This window comes from Mus pahari, unplaced genomic scaffold, assembly GCF_900095145.1.
Source record: "Mus pahari unplaced genomic scaffold, PAHARI_EIJ_v1.1 scaffold_5003_U1_1, whole genome shotgun sequence".
Lineage (NCBI taxonomy): Eukaryota > Metazoa > Chordata > Mammalia > Rodentia > Muridae > Mus > Mus pahari.
In genome coordinates, this window is record NW_018393192.1 from 74,230 (window position 1) to 88,880 (window position 14,651).

Below are 14,651 nucleotides of genomic sequence, written 5' to 3' on the forward strand. Positions count from 1 at the left end.
TATGGCCGAGGACTTCAGAAAAGAAGACAGATGAAAAAGGGTTGTTTACTAGCGTACATGGCGTTTCCCAGCACCCATCCCTTTTGGCCTTTGTTCCAGGTGATGAGGTTGCACAGCTTCCCCACCCACAGACGCATATCGGAAGGAACTACGTTACCCAGAATGCGCGATCCACAGAGAGAGGAGGATGAGCCAATGAGCATTTAGGATAGTACCATTTTTGGGTTTGGATGGAGGGATGGGGCGGGATTTCCGGCTGCGCTCTGTGGCGCTCATTTTAGCGGTTTTGGGTCCCTCCTTCCAGATCGTGTGCAAGACCCCTTTGTCCAGAGGTACGGGTCGAAGAGTCTCAAAGGAGCGGTTCTAGGGCGTAATATCCATCGCAGTCCGGGCACTGACAGTGGCAGTATTGTACAGGTCCCCCGTCCCCGTTTCCCCGTTGTCTGCGCTTGCCTACTTGGATGGCTGTGCCCACGCTCATGCACCAGACTTAGGTAAGTGCTGCGACATTTGGGGCTCCCTTGTCCCCACCACTTATCTTGCAGAGTCAGAGTTAGGGAGTCCACTTAAGTCGCTACTCCCTAGACCCCTGTATTAGTAGGAGTACGTGATTCGGGTTTTTCTATTTGCAAAGCTACAGTGAGGAGGCGGAATGGTACAGCCAGGGCCATGGTGTGTGTAATTTCTTGGAGCTACGCTGAAGTGTGGACTATTTAGGCCCGTAATAATGAGATGAAGTGTTGTACCGTTATCCCCATGACAGGAATTTTTGTTACGGAAAAACTACACAGACTTGAGTGTGGGTTTTCGGGTTTCCAAAAAGCTGCTTCTCATGGTGAGAATATGAATGTATGTATGTATGTATATTCTCATCTCAGCTGGTTCTTGGGCTACTCTAGAACCTGGGGGTTGGATGGAGATATGTTATAGGCCAGGTGAGTCATTGTTCAAGGGCCCATGAGTAAGCACAAGCACTGAGAATTTAGGATCAGATATAATGAGGGCATCCCTATGTCACCTTGCTCCGGGTTGGGAGAGAGTATAGGAAAACCTAAAGCTTTGGATCCCTGCCATCATTCTTGACATCTCTCATCTCGCAGGTGTCCATGACTGCAGAAGTGGATATGGCCCTCATGCAGGTGAGGAGAATATGTCCTAAGCTGTCACTGAGACATTTGTCTTGAGTCAAAGGAGCCTTAACAAATTGAAGGTTGGAGCAGTTCCTTTTGGTACCAAACAATAGAATGTGATATGTAAGGTTGACATGTGTAAATGTTTGGGGATGAATCTCATGTGGTTCATAGAACCCCAAGTGTTTTCTTCTATGGGAAGCGAAAGCAGCAGGGCAGGATTCAGATGTGGAATGTATCTCAGCGTTCTGCTTTAGAGTGATGAGGTAATTCAACATTTAGGGAAAGGAAAGGGAAGAGGAGGGAGGTGATCTAATCTATAAGCCTCCATGTTTCTGTAGCGTGGAGAACCCAGTTATTGTGAGGAAGTCAATAAGACCATGGGGGAAGCTGCCATAATAGTTTGGGAGAGTGTTAGCAGTGATTAGGCCAGGGTGAAGATGTAGGAAGTGGTAAGAGTCTAGATTAGTTTTGAAATTGGAGCTGCTTAGAGTCTCAGATTTTAAAGAAGGGAAGATACTTTTTATATAGGCTCTAGGACAGTAGTTCTCAACCCTTGTAATGCTGCCACCCTTTAGTTCCTCATGTTGGGGTGACCCTCAATCGTAAAATTATTTTCATTGCTACTTCATAACTATACTTTTGCTACTTTTATGAACTGGAACATAAATATCTGTGTTTTCCCAGTGAAAGGGTCTTTAACCCCAAATGAGTCACAGCCCACAGGTTGAGAACCACTGCTTTAGGAGTTTAAAATCTAGAAGGATGGATACTCCATCAAATGTAATATAAAGTTGGTACTCAGGTTCATTTCCATTTAGAATAAATTTTAATTGCTTTTGGCTACTTCTAAGATCTTTCACAATCAATGAAGGAACATATCATGTGGTGGGTGGCTTTATAGGCCTTGAATTTGAGAGGAGGTTTAAGGGCTGGTCAATATTTAGCGAAAAATGTAAGTGTTCATTGATTGTAAGTAGGGGTAGTTATGTTTCTCATAACAGTAATAGTATTAGCTTCTCAGGAAAGGTGGAACAGTGATTGAGTTTTGGACATCTAGGTAGAAGTGATGGCCATTAGAAACACAGTAATGAGAGAAGAAGCCATTGATGGACATGAGCAAGAGGATGATCAAAGTTCTAAGGCTTAGGGCAATAAGGCAGACACAGAGGTAGCAATACTAAGTAGAAGGTGTCCAGTGGCTAGAACTACATGTTTTTTCTTCAAATTTAACTTGTTGAATCCCAGTCTTTGAGGCCTTTGAGAGATAATTAATTTAGGTGGTATTAGTGAGTGCTCATGAAACAAGATGCCCAAAAACTAGTTAATGCTCCTTCCACCATATGAGGATATTGAAGGAAACCAGTGCTCTATCACTGTTGAGGGGATGTTGAAAATCAGCCAAAATAGAAGACAAGGGTGTGGCAGACTGCAGGTGATTCTGGGTAGCTAAGATTGAAGCAAAGGACAATTGGTCTTTGGAGCAGGATCCTGGACTGCTTATAACAGTTGGTACCATTTGAGGTTTAGAGAATTACTTGATCCTGTTTTATATTTGCCTTCTGCTCTCTGAATGTTGTATGCTAAATATGTAGAGAAGATAGTGATACAGCTAAGATATGGAGAAGAGTTTTAAAGGTAGGTCTGAGAGTAAGACTGAGAATGTAGTCTAAGGAGGATTAATGTGTATGAGCAGAGGGATCATGATCTTTAAGAGCCCAACCCTTAACATTGAGGATAAAGGGGTAAAGGGTGAACTCATCTAATTGTATCTAAGAGGGACCATCAGGATGACCCCTGAGAAATTGTCTGCCAAGGACAAATACAGCCTTACATACCAATTTAGGTAGTGTTATTTTATTTGCTCTTGGTGTTAGGACACCAATACTGGAACTATTGAAATATAATTGTTACTAGAGGTTGTAGGACTGGATATTGCTTGAGGTAGGAATATGGGGAAGAGGGAGAAGATGAGATGGATGAGTAAATTGGTATTCTTGGCAACATGGGGGTGAAGTTGACTATGGAATAAACTGTCCCTATTATGGCAGGGCTGTGTGACATTTCAAGATGTGGCCATTTGCTTCTCACATGAAGAATGGAGACTTCTTGATGAGACTCAGAAGCTCCTGTACCTCAGTGTTATGCTGCAGAACTTTGCACTTATAAACTCCCAGGGTAAGGCTCTCACATGTTCCTAGTATCTTGAAACCCCCTGTCATCTTTTTCCCTAGAGGCGGACTTATCTTTTTCATACTAGACTTTGAGATCTGTTCATTTCTGCATATTATGGGTATATATGTTATGTGTGATAGTGCTGAACTGTGTCTACTTCCTCAAGTAGATCTCTCTATGTAACCCTAATACCTGCTTCCCGTTTCATGGAAGTTGGGTATCTTGTGGTCATCCTAATTAATAGGTGTCATCTTGCTTGTCTTGCCACTAGCTCTGTCTACCATCATGACACTTGGCATGGCAAGTGCTTAGCAGTGACCAGCTTGCTTTTTTATGACTGCATATGGCATGGCTGCACATTGCTAGACATTGATTTTTGGATATTTTAAAACTAGTGTTTTCTTTCCTGGGATCTATAGTGATCTTTTGTGAGATACCTCTGTGTATACTTCTTATGCCTTTTCTTTCTTGTGGACCTTTGTCATGATGTCACATGTAGTTACAGCATTTCATTAGGTCACATGTAATGAGAATCAAGCTCGGAATCTGGTTCTTCCGAAAAGCAGCCATGGCTTTATAGGAGGCCTGGATGTGATAAGTGACATCTAGAGGAAGGCAAAACATCCTGGCTATCTTCCAAAACATCCTGTGACCACCAGTTTAGGTGCAAGTACTACCAGCCAAGCCTCATTTTCATCCTATCTTCTGCCTTCTAACTTTATCTGTGATCTCTGCCACTTGTTTACTCGCTTCTCCTTGTCTCTCATATTCTTCTGTGCTATACTGGTCCTCTGTGGTTCCTTTGTGGTTCCTAAGACTACCTCACACACAATTCTGAGCACATGCTATACATTTTTGATTGGAGTTCCAAGGCTTGCATGTAAAGATTACACTTAGCAACGGCAAATGACATCCTGCTTCACTCTGTCATAAATTTTATGGATTTGGAAGCTAATCCATGATGAATGTATAAATACTGTGTTCTAGCATCTTATGGCCATTGGTAAAAGAGTTAAAGATTGTCCCCTTGTGGTTCCTTTGGTGGCCTTTATTCTGTGAGGCCTTCCCAGTTCTGTTCTCTTTAGAGACCCGATGTTTCCATGCAGATCCTTCCTACCCATCTGTTTGTCTTTGGGGGAAACATTCTGTGGAGTGTTTGTATGCTTGGGCTTCCTCCTCCGAACATAGTCATCATTGCATCTCATCAGTAATTCTCTTTCAGGTTGTGGGCATAGAACAGAAGATGAAGAGCGAAGGGTTTCTACACGAGCGTCAAAGGGTTTGAGATCCGAGACCACACCAAAAACTAACCTCTGTGAAAAGTGTGTCCCGATTCTGCAAGACATTTTACGCCTGCCTGGTCTACCTGGGCAGAAACATAGTACAGAGGCAAGTTCAAAAGTTGATCAACACCAAGACCATAATAGTACAGGAAAACCCTTGGAGAAGAATGCTGACAGGGCTTCATACTTGAATCAATACCTATTCTACCTGTCAGCAAAGTCCTTCCCCAGTTGGGATCTTGAAAAAGACCTCCCAGACATACTGAGCCTTCTGAAGTCTAAGGTCTGTCCCAAAACTAAGAAGTTCAGAAAAAGCACTGAGGGTAGGAAAGAAACAAGTCATGAAAGTGACAAGTCAGAAGAATGTCAGAGCCTTTCCAGTCAAAAGCAAACACTTGCTCACCACCCAAAAACCTCCAATGGGAAGAAACTTTATGAGTGCAGCAAATGTGGAAAGACCTTCCGTGGCAAATACTCCCTTGATCAGCATCAGAGAGTCCACACTGGAGAGAGGCCTTGGGAGTGTAGAGATTGTGGGAAATTCTTTAGCCAGACCTCCCACCTGAATGATCACCGTAGAATACACACTGGAGAGAGGCCTTATGAGTGCAGTGAATGTGGGAAATTATTTAGACAGAACTCCAGTCTTGTTGATCACCAGAAAACTCATACTGGAGCAAGACCATACGAGTGTAGCCAGTGTGGGAAGTCCTTTAGTCAAAAAGCTACACTTGTTAAACACAAGAGAGTTCACACGGGAGAAAGGCCTTACAAGTGTAGTGAGTGTGGGAATTCCTTTAGTCAAAGTGCCATTCTTAACCAACACCGGAGAATTCACACTGGAGTAAAGCCTTATGAATGTAGAGAATGTGGGAAATCCTTTAGCCAAAAAGCTACCCTTATTAAACACCAGCGAGTTCACACTGGAGAAAGGCCTTACAAGTGTAGTGAGTGTGGGAAGTCTTTCAGTCAAAGCTCCATCCTTATTCAACACCGGAGAATTCATACAGGAGCAAGGCCCTATGAGTGTAGCCAGTGTGGAAAGTCCTTTAGCCAAAAGTCTGGTCTCATTCAGCATCAGGTAGTTCACACTGGAGAAAGGCCTTATGAATGTGACACATGCGGGAATTCTTTTAGTCAGTGCTCTAGCCTCATTCATCACCAAAAATGTCATAACGCTTAAGAAACCTCATGAAAGAAGCAAATGTGGGTAAGCCTTCAGCTGAAGGCCTAACATCATTTAGCTCCTCCAAATCTGTACTTGAGAAAAAGCCTTAGATTTATAGGGAATGCCCTCTTTTTGTTTTTTGTTTTTTTAAATAGTGCTATGACACTAGAACCTTGGCAGAGGTTCCAACTACAGTCTAAGGTTGATCTTCCGGTATCTAGGGGAATAAGATTCCTCAGGAGTTCAGGCGTAAGTAGGCTCAGGAACTGGTTGCCCATCCTGAACTGGCCAAGACCCTTGCCATTTTTGTCAGTACCAGTGTTTGTGATAGAAGCTATCAGTTGTTCTCTACCACATAACCAGTGTACAATGATTACACCATCATGGTAAGGAAAGGCAAACTGCAGATTGCCTGGAAGAATTCTTAAATGGAGTATTTGTGGAAAGTTGGTCCCCCAGTGTTAACTCACTAAAGTGTGGGTATGACTAAGCTTTCACCAAGAAGATCAAATTTATTGTCTGCTAAAGATGTCTATAATTTGCTTCTCTGCTTCTTTGAAAAAGTAGTTTTTAATCTGTGTCATACGACAGTTAGGTGAATGTTTCCAGCCTCCTGATTACCAGTTGGTCACTGCCTTCTCCCCATTGCTCTGGTTTGTACACTGATAAATGCCTTATTCCTAAAGCTACCTTTACTCTTAAGAGTGCAGTTTACTAAATGGGAAGGCTGGTAAACACACTGATCATTCTAGGAAAGAATGGACAGCTTTTATAGAGGGTCTCAACTTGGTTTACCTCTGCACGGACAGCAAAATGAAGAAAGCAAATTTGTATTGCTTCCTAGGCCAACATCCAGGACTTCATTATTATAGTTTATGAATAATTAAATAAGTATTCATATACATGAATATCTAGTTGGAAACTTTCTGTGGTCATCTCAAAGATGTCTGTTATTGCCATAAGCTCCTTTACTTGTGGAAATGAAATGAATTGGCTCATTTCTTTTTCTCAAAGGATGTCCTTAAAATGCCTATGATGCAGAGAGACAGTTCATAAGGCTGTATAAAGAGTGTGCCCTGATAGGAATTATTCCATAGGCACCAGCCAATAAGATGACCACTCATGAGGTGATCAGAGCTAGATGTGAATCATAATTGGCATACAAAAGATGGATATAGTGGAGTTTTCAGCCAGCCAGATGGAATGTGGCTCTTTTAAAAGTGCACACAACAATCTTTGTCTTTGGCTGTATTTACAGGACCTAAAGATCTTTGTATTTACAATAGCTGAGGTCATTGTCAAAAATGGTATGGTTTTGTGGGATAGTGGAGTTGATCATTTACCTCCGGTCTTGTTATAGAGATAGGAAAATAAGGAAATGAAGATTCTTTAGTCTTAGAATGTAGCTGTTGTAATTGCATTCTAGCTGCTGTCTTTGTAGTCTGGTATTCACAAAATGTCTCTGCCATTTCCTGCATTAACAAAAGGCTGCCCTTATCTGTATATGAGGACAGAGTTCAATCAAAATGGGGGTTACCAAGCCTTCTGGTTTCCAGAAAGTAGGAGTTCTGAGCTTTGTATTTTGAGTCACTTTTTATAAAGTTTATCGATGTTTTAGTGAATTGCAGTCGTCTCTGATTTATTATTCAAAAACTCTTAAAATTCATCTTGGTAATGATGAACTTGTCTGTGACTTACCTCACCCTGTTAAAATCTCCCTTGTGTTCCCAGACTTATAAGTGTTTAATAGCTTATATTTGACTTACAAGAGTGCAGTTTGTGAATGAAAACAAAAGTTTTTTTTTCCCTTAGATATAGTGTCTTTTAGGAATACATAATTATTTTGAGATTCATCACTGCTGCTTTTTAATAACTTTATAGTGCTATACCATGTTTGGTTTTGTGACTATACAACAATCTATTGATCTTTTTATTCATTCGGCTCTTGGTTGAATCCTTTCTTGAGCTGTTACATATTATGGATATGAGCATATGACTCAGTATGCTTACATTTTTAAATTCCTCTTGAGCCAGTAATTAAGTATATGTGAATGCTTCAATTTTTAAGAAAGTGTCAAACTGATGTAGATTGCTCTAGACCAGTGGTTCTCAACCTTTCTGAAGCTGCAATTCTTTAATACAGTTCCTCATGTTGTGGTGACCCTCAACTATAGAATTATTTTTGTTGCTACTTCACAACTCTAATTTTGCTGCTGGTATGAATTGTAAATATTTGTGTTTTCCTATGGTCTTAGGTGACACCTGTGAAAGGGTCATTTGACTCCTAAAGGAGTCACATCCCACAAGTTGAAAACCACTGATGTAGACAGGGTATGAACATTCTTGCTAGTACTTGGTGTGGTTAATGAGTTTACTTTAAGCTATTTGAATAGCTGTATAATAACACATTGTATAGTCTTAATTGCTTTTTTTGTGTTTCATGATACTGAATATTTTTATGTGTTTACTTGCCAAGTATATGTTTTTAAAACTTGTTTTGCTTTTTTGCCTATTTTCAAATGAAAATTCATGTTACTGTCCTTTTCATTAATAAATAGATGTACACTAACAATATGTATTAAGGCTTCGTTTATTCCTTCAAGTTTTTGATAGGTTAGTCCTTGTTTAATGGGGGGAGGTGCTTTTAAGTACTGGAACAATATTTTAATAGGTTTTTCTCTTCTGTTCACAGTATTGACAGTCATAGGCACTGTATGCTCTAAACATGACCTGCTTAATTAGCATATTCCCTGTCTATAAGTCTAGCCTTTGCATAAGAAGTAAATACTGGTTTTAATATTTGTTAATTGCAATTCCAAACTGTTAAAATGATATTAACAAATACTGAATCGAGAAGGGATATGCAATAGTGTGTTTAGTTTATCTTTATTATATTGATGCAGTCATGGCAAGTAACCTGAAGAACATGAATATGTAAGTAAAGTGTTAGAAAGTGACAACTTTTGATTGTCATCCTTGCTTATTTATTTATTTATTTATTTATTTATTTATTATATGTAAGTACACTGTAGCTGTCTTCAGACACTCCAGAAGAGGGCGTCAGATCTTGTTATGGATGGTTATGAGCCACCATGTGGTTGCTGGGATTTGAACTCCGAATCTTTGGAAGAGCAGTCGGGTGCTCTTACCCACTGAGCCATCTCACCAGCCCCCCATCCTTGCTTTTTAAAGATAATTTAATTGAGGCATAATTATCTTTCCAAAATTTTATATGCATGTGCATAGCTTACATTTTAATATACATGTTTAAAAACAAGATTCCTGATTGCTTTTTTAATCTATCCCTCTGAATGTAAAATGGGCATAAGGAAATAGTTAAACTTTTCAGTGGATATTTTCATATATGCATATAATAAAGATTATCTGAGGAGGTCCTATGAATACTTACAAAAACTTGGATATATATATATATATTATATGTATACAATATATGTATCTCCAAGTAGTTATTGTTTGTGTTTTATACTGTCATGTAGTCTAGGTTGGCCTTGAGCTCAATAGCTGAGAATGATATTAGGTTTCTGAGTTTGCTACGTCTACCTTTCTAGTGCTGTGGTTACGTGCATGATTGGTAATTATCCAACCAACTAAGCTACATCCCAGTCCTAAATTTTGATATATCCCTAACTTCTGTTTTTTGTTGATTTGGTTTTGTTATCTTTTTAGTTTATCAAAAGAAATAGAACCAAGTGGAAATTATAGGTAATATAAGGAGAGTAAGGGTAAATTAGATTATACAAAGACTGGATAGTCCCACAGTGGCTGGGAAGCCCAGAAAATCATTGTTGCCTAGTCTAAGAGGCTGGAAGATTCAAAACAGTTCTGCAAGTGTCCCTCCCACAGTTCAAGTCTGAAGGCCTGGGGGCCCCTAGAGAATCAGTAGAGTCTGAGTCTACTGTCTAAAAGTTGAAGTCAGGTGTTGGCGGTGCATGCCTTTTATTTCTAGCACCTGGGAGGCAGCAGCAGGTGTATCTCTGTGAGTGCAAAGCTAGCCTGCTCTACATAATTTCAGGACAGCCAGAACTACATAGCGAGACCCCGCCTAAATAAATAAATGAGTGAGTGAATGTTGAATGATCTGCAGCCTGGTGTCCTCAAGTCATTGCAGATGCAAGAAGAAAAAAAAAAAGTTACTTAGTTAAGAGGAATGGAGCTTGGTAGTTGTTTGTATGATAACTTCACCCTTCTGGGTTTTGCTCATCTAAACCTTTAATGAGCTATAACAACAATGTTCAGGGGAAGTCTTCCTCCTTTAGTTTCCTGATCTGATGCCAATGACCTTTAGAAATACTCTCATAAATCTTCCCAGCAAGACCAATGAGATGCCTCAGTGACTAAAGCTGCTTGCCAATAAAATCACAACCTAAGTTCACTCCCTGAGATCTACATGGTGGAAGGTAAAAGAAAAAAATGACTTCTTCAAGTTAAACACACACACACACACACACACACACACTCCACATACTACATAAATGTTACAAACCTTTCCCAGAAGTGTGCTTTACCAATTTTTTAGGCATTTTTCAACCCATTTAACATAACTAAGATTAATAATAACATTAATAAAAGGATCGATGCAGTCTATACAGAAAGACGTATTACAGTAGCATTCCAATGCACTATAGTGCATCTGGGTTTTTTCTACTTAATAGTGTATATTTAAACATCTTTTCCATACTGCAATTCACTACCATACCACAGTTTGGAAATAAAAGTCTAAGGGCTGTATTGTAAAGTCATAAATAGCATCCGAGTATGTGCTTTGTAATAATTTTAGAGCAGTCCAACCAGGAGACAAACCAAGTAATTCTGCATGGCAGTTACATCGTTGACACAACTTGAATATATATGTATCATACAACCAAATCAAATATGATATGATAGACATATATGACAGGTATATGGTATCAAATATGATGTCATAGACAAATGTGATACATTCATATGTAAAATAGCACATGTAAAGTGGACTAGAGATCTTTAAGACACAATGGTCAGACATTGATAACAACCAACTTTCTAAGATTTTACCTGTATATAAACTGAAGAGAGTTACATATGCTTCTTAAATCTGGATACCAGGTGTCTTATAAACCCACCAAAAGTGTACTTGTGCTAACAGCTGCCAACCATGTCACTCTTATAACCTCCCCCTTGCCCCCACAATATTGTTTTTGTTTGTCAAATGCAATAACCATGCTTGATTCTTTACTTAAGCCAAACCTAGTATCATTTCAGTCTGATTTTTTTTTAAACATTTTTGAAGGTCAGAGGCATTGGATCTGCAAGCTGGAGTTAGATAGTTATGAACTGAGTCCTGAGAATTGGATTCAGACCCTCACTTCGTGATGTATGCGTTCTTAACTTCTGACCCACCTCTCCAGCCCACAATTTGTGTTACTCATTTGTAGTAAGAATTTTGGATCTTTTAAAAATTCAGGTGAATGGTTTTATTTAAATCCCAGGTGTGGGATATGGGGCTATTCAGTTTGTCCTCAGCCATTAACTATGATTGTCTCTTGATCTAGGACGGGCATGGTTTTTGCCAGCTGCAGATAACTTAATTATTGTGACTCTGGAGAGGGAATGAATGCTAGACTCTTGCAAGGGGACAGATTCCTGGTTGCTGTTGCTGTGGTTTGACCAGAAGTTGGAGATACCTGGAAGACGAAGACTGGACTTTTCTCCCAAGGAAACTGAGGACCCTAATTTGCAGGAAGTATTGTATTTGTTGACTGAAAGAGGTCTCCACCCCATTCCACTCTAACATTGTTTTGCTCCTACCTAGTATTGTGGGATTGGAAGGGATTAGGGTAGAATAATGGTTGGGAGGGAGGTAGAGCTGAAAAAAAAAAAAAAAAAAAAACCAATAAAATAGCCCCCAAACACGCCAACAGTCACTCACTGCCCCTATATAACTGTGATTGGCCTTTCTCTTTTTTTCTTTTAAGCCATACATCAAGTATAAGTTCTTTGGGAGAACTATGACAGTATAGAATAACAAAGAGTTCATGCTTCTGAAAGCCTTTGTGAATTCAGTAAATGCAGTAGAGTCTTTACTTATTTTAACAATGAATAACATAAGAGTGGTAAATTAATGCACTTAGTGATTTTGGTGTGGTGTGTTTGTTAGAGGAACATCTGATGTAATATGTCTCAACATTTTCACTCCCTATTCTTTGGATATGGACTTAAAGGAAAGAGATGCCACTCTTCGCAGCGAGATTCTGGGAGCTTTACTAGAACCTTCAGCCATGTATTCATTGCTGAGGCTCCTACTGGTTCCAAAGTCAGCACCCCAGTGTAGCACTTTCTCTGAACGAACTACATTGCCCAGAATCCAGTGCGCACTACTGGGATTATTTCCGTTTAGGCGGGACTTCCGACATCTTCCTCCGCGAGTCACGCTTTTTAGGGGTTCTATAGCTATAAAGTTCTATAGTTATATAGGAACAGGTTCGAGTTACTGTTGCAGGAAGTAGCAAAAGGAGATTCGTTTGCCACTGCAGGGGGTATTGGGCGGTGGCGGTGCCAGGAGGTCCTGTTTCTAAGGCCAGGTGACAGTGGTCTCCACTCTCCCTACTTTAGTGTGGCTCTCAGCCACCCACGGCCCTGAGCCTAGCACAGGTGGGTCCTAAGTTCTCAAACCTTCACCTGTTATACTCAACCTCCACAATACATCCGTCAGTGGCTGCTGTGCAGGACAACTTTTAAGATAGCTTTGTGGGTGGGAAAATTGAGATGTTAGAATGTAAGGCAATGTGACGACAAAACAAAACAGGACAGTGTCAGAGTCTTGGCAAGTGCATCGAACAGTTGAAAAAAAAATGTGCCTGCTCCCCCTCAAACTCCCGCCCTATGTAGGCCCCAGAGATTGTAGCAGTCATTCTTTTCACAAGTTCCAAGCCTAAGAGCACCCTCATTGGGGAGCCAAGAAGCGTTTTAAATGATGCAAAGAAATCACCTTAAAAGGTTTTAAAAACGTATTGCAGTGTTCACTCAGGAAACAATCAAATGTGGGATTGGTATGATAAGGGCCAAAGCAGGGACTCCAGTTAGGAAGATATTACAACTGACTTAGAATGAAACGGGACTTATCTTTCAGTGTAAGAAATTATTATTTAAAGATTTATTTTTATCTATTTTATTGTGTGTGCATAATGTTTGGCCTGAATATCTGTATGTGGAACATGAGAATATAGTTCCTGTAGAGGACAGAAAAAAGTGTCAGAACCCCTGGGGAAGAGATTTACAGACAGACATGAGCTTCTTTGTGGATTCCAGAAACCAAATTGGGACTTCTTCAAAAGCAGCAAATGGTCTTTATCTCTGAGCCATGCCTCTAGTCCCCCCCAAATGAAAACTTTTTACAACCAAAATTGTACAATAAATATCAACAAAGTGAACAGAATTCCAAGTTGGGACACAAATTGCATTTAAGACTGGAGAGAGTCTGAGAATGTATCGCATGGCTTTGTGATCAGGGACTTTTGAATTAATTAGGTATTTTAAAGACCTTCTTGTATCAATTCTGACAGAAAGAACTTTTGGATTTAAGTAGTCCAATTACATGTTGTATTTCTACTTCTGACCTGGACAGTGGGAATTAATCTACCATAACTATTAGACAGCTATAAAAAAAAAATCAAAGATGTCAAAGTAGATACTAGTGACTCACAAATTGCTATTGCTAATTTCCATTTACATGCATAATTAATAAAAAATTACATCTCTTTCATAATAATATTCAGGATATATGAAGAGAGAGTACAGAAGAAACAATAGAAAACCACCATGAAGAATAACCTGCAATTCACAGAAACAGAATGAACTGAGACTGACTATGGAGATGGGGTCTTTATCATTGACTTAGTACTGGATTTTATGAAAATTAGGGAACACTGTGTATCTGTGCTGACTATATTTGGGAGTCTTCAGAGCAAGAAAGAAAGGTGTCTTTCATAACCTTGCTCATATGACCTCAGAAATTATTTCTGATGTGATTAATATAAGCCTTGGAAGCAGAGAAATTAAACAATATAAATTATAACTTTCCCCTTGAGACAAAGTGTGCACTTAACAGTCAATAGATAAATAACCATAACTGACTGACTCTTCTCAGTTACTAAAGACATGTTAATTCTGACTACTATTTCAGTTAATATAAAGGAATTAAGGATTAAAGAAAGGTCAAGTGTGATCAAGAGAACTGGACATGTGAGAAGAAGCTTTAGCTATCTAGTTCACTAAGTAGAATGATTAATACTAATCCTGGGGTGTGGCTATGACCAAACTCAATGGTTTATGTTTCCAAATGAAACACACACATACAACCTTTATATTTATGCAGCAGAATAACTGGGCCACTGCCTAGCCTCCATGATGCTAAAATCTACCTTCCACTGATAATTTTGAGTTACTACTTACTTAATTCTATGTTCTATTTTGACTGCTCTAGATCCAGTTGGGCAGCCCTCTTCACAGTGCTCTACCAGCTCCCTCACATGGCAGCTATGACTATCTGTCCTATACTCTTCTCCAGATAGCATCTCTCCTTTCCTCAACACTCTCCCAACATCCACATCTCCTCTTCCTCTTGCTTCCAGTCCCAAACCCAAGAATCCTAAAATCTCTCCTCTGTCTGTCCTCCCCAGATATAGGTTGCTGGCATCTTTATTTACCATTCAGAACCAACTGAGTGACAGGTTACCAGTAGCTCTGTGCAGACCCTCTAGTGCAAATGGTTTTTTGGCGGGAGGGGGTCACAAATTAGCATTAGAATAGAAGCAACTACACTTCCCCCTTTTCTCCAATTAAAAAGGTTCTTTTCTTTCAGATATGCATTGAACATTATAACAATTAAGTAAATCTTAA

The 14,651-nt window shown here is 39.7% G+C and overlaps 1 protein-coding gene across 1 annotated transcript; it reads left to right on the top strand.

Annotated features, from left to right (window-relative positions):
* Positions 1 to 258: 258 nt before the first annotated feature.
* On the top strand, positions 259 to 8,330 carry LOC110315402 (zinc finger protein interacting with ribonucleoprotein K). Its single transcript, XM_021189468.1, has 4 exons — positions 259 to 494; positions 1,101 to 1,139; positions 3,182 to 3,308; positions 4,528 to 8,330. The coding sequence occupies exons 2-4, from the start codon at positions 1,107 to 1,109 to the stop codon at positions 5,769 to 5,771; spliced, it is 1,404 nt and encodes a 467-aa protein (XP_021045127.1). The 5' UTR covers positions 259 to 494; positions 1,101 to 1,106; the 3' UTR covers positions 5,772 to 8,330.
* Positions 8,331 to 14,651: the final 6,321 nt, after the last annotated feature.

Bases quoted from the DNA above. Each gene is read 5' to 3' on its own strand.
- LOC110315402 (XM_021189468.1), top strand. From the start codon at position 1,107: ATGACTGCAGAAGTGGATATGGCCCTCATGCAG. The intron at 1,140-3,181 runs GTGAGGAGAATA...CTATTATGGCAG, and splicing joins TGGATATGGCCCTCATGCAG to GGCTGTGTGACATTTCAAGA. The intron at 3,309-4,527 runs GTAAGGCTCTCA...ATTCTCTTTCAG, and splicing joins TGCACTTATAAACTCCCAGG to GTTGTGGGCATAGAACAGAA.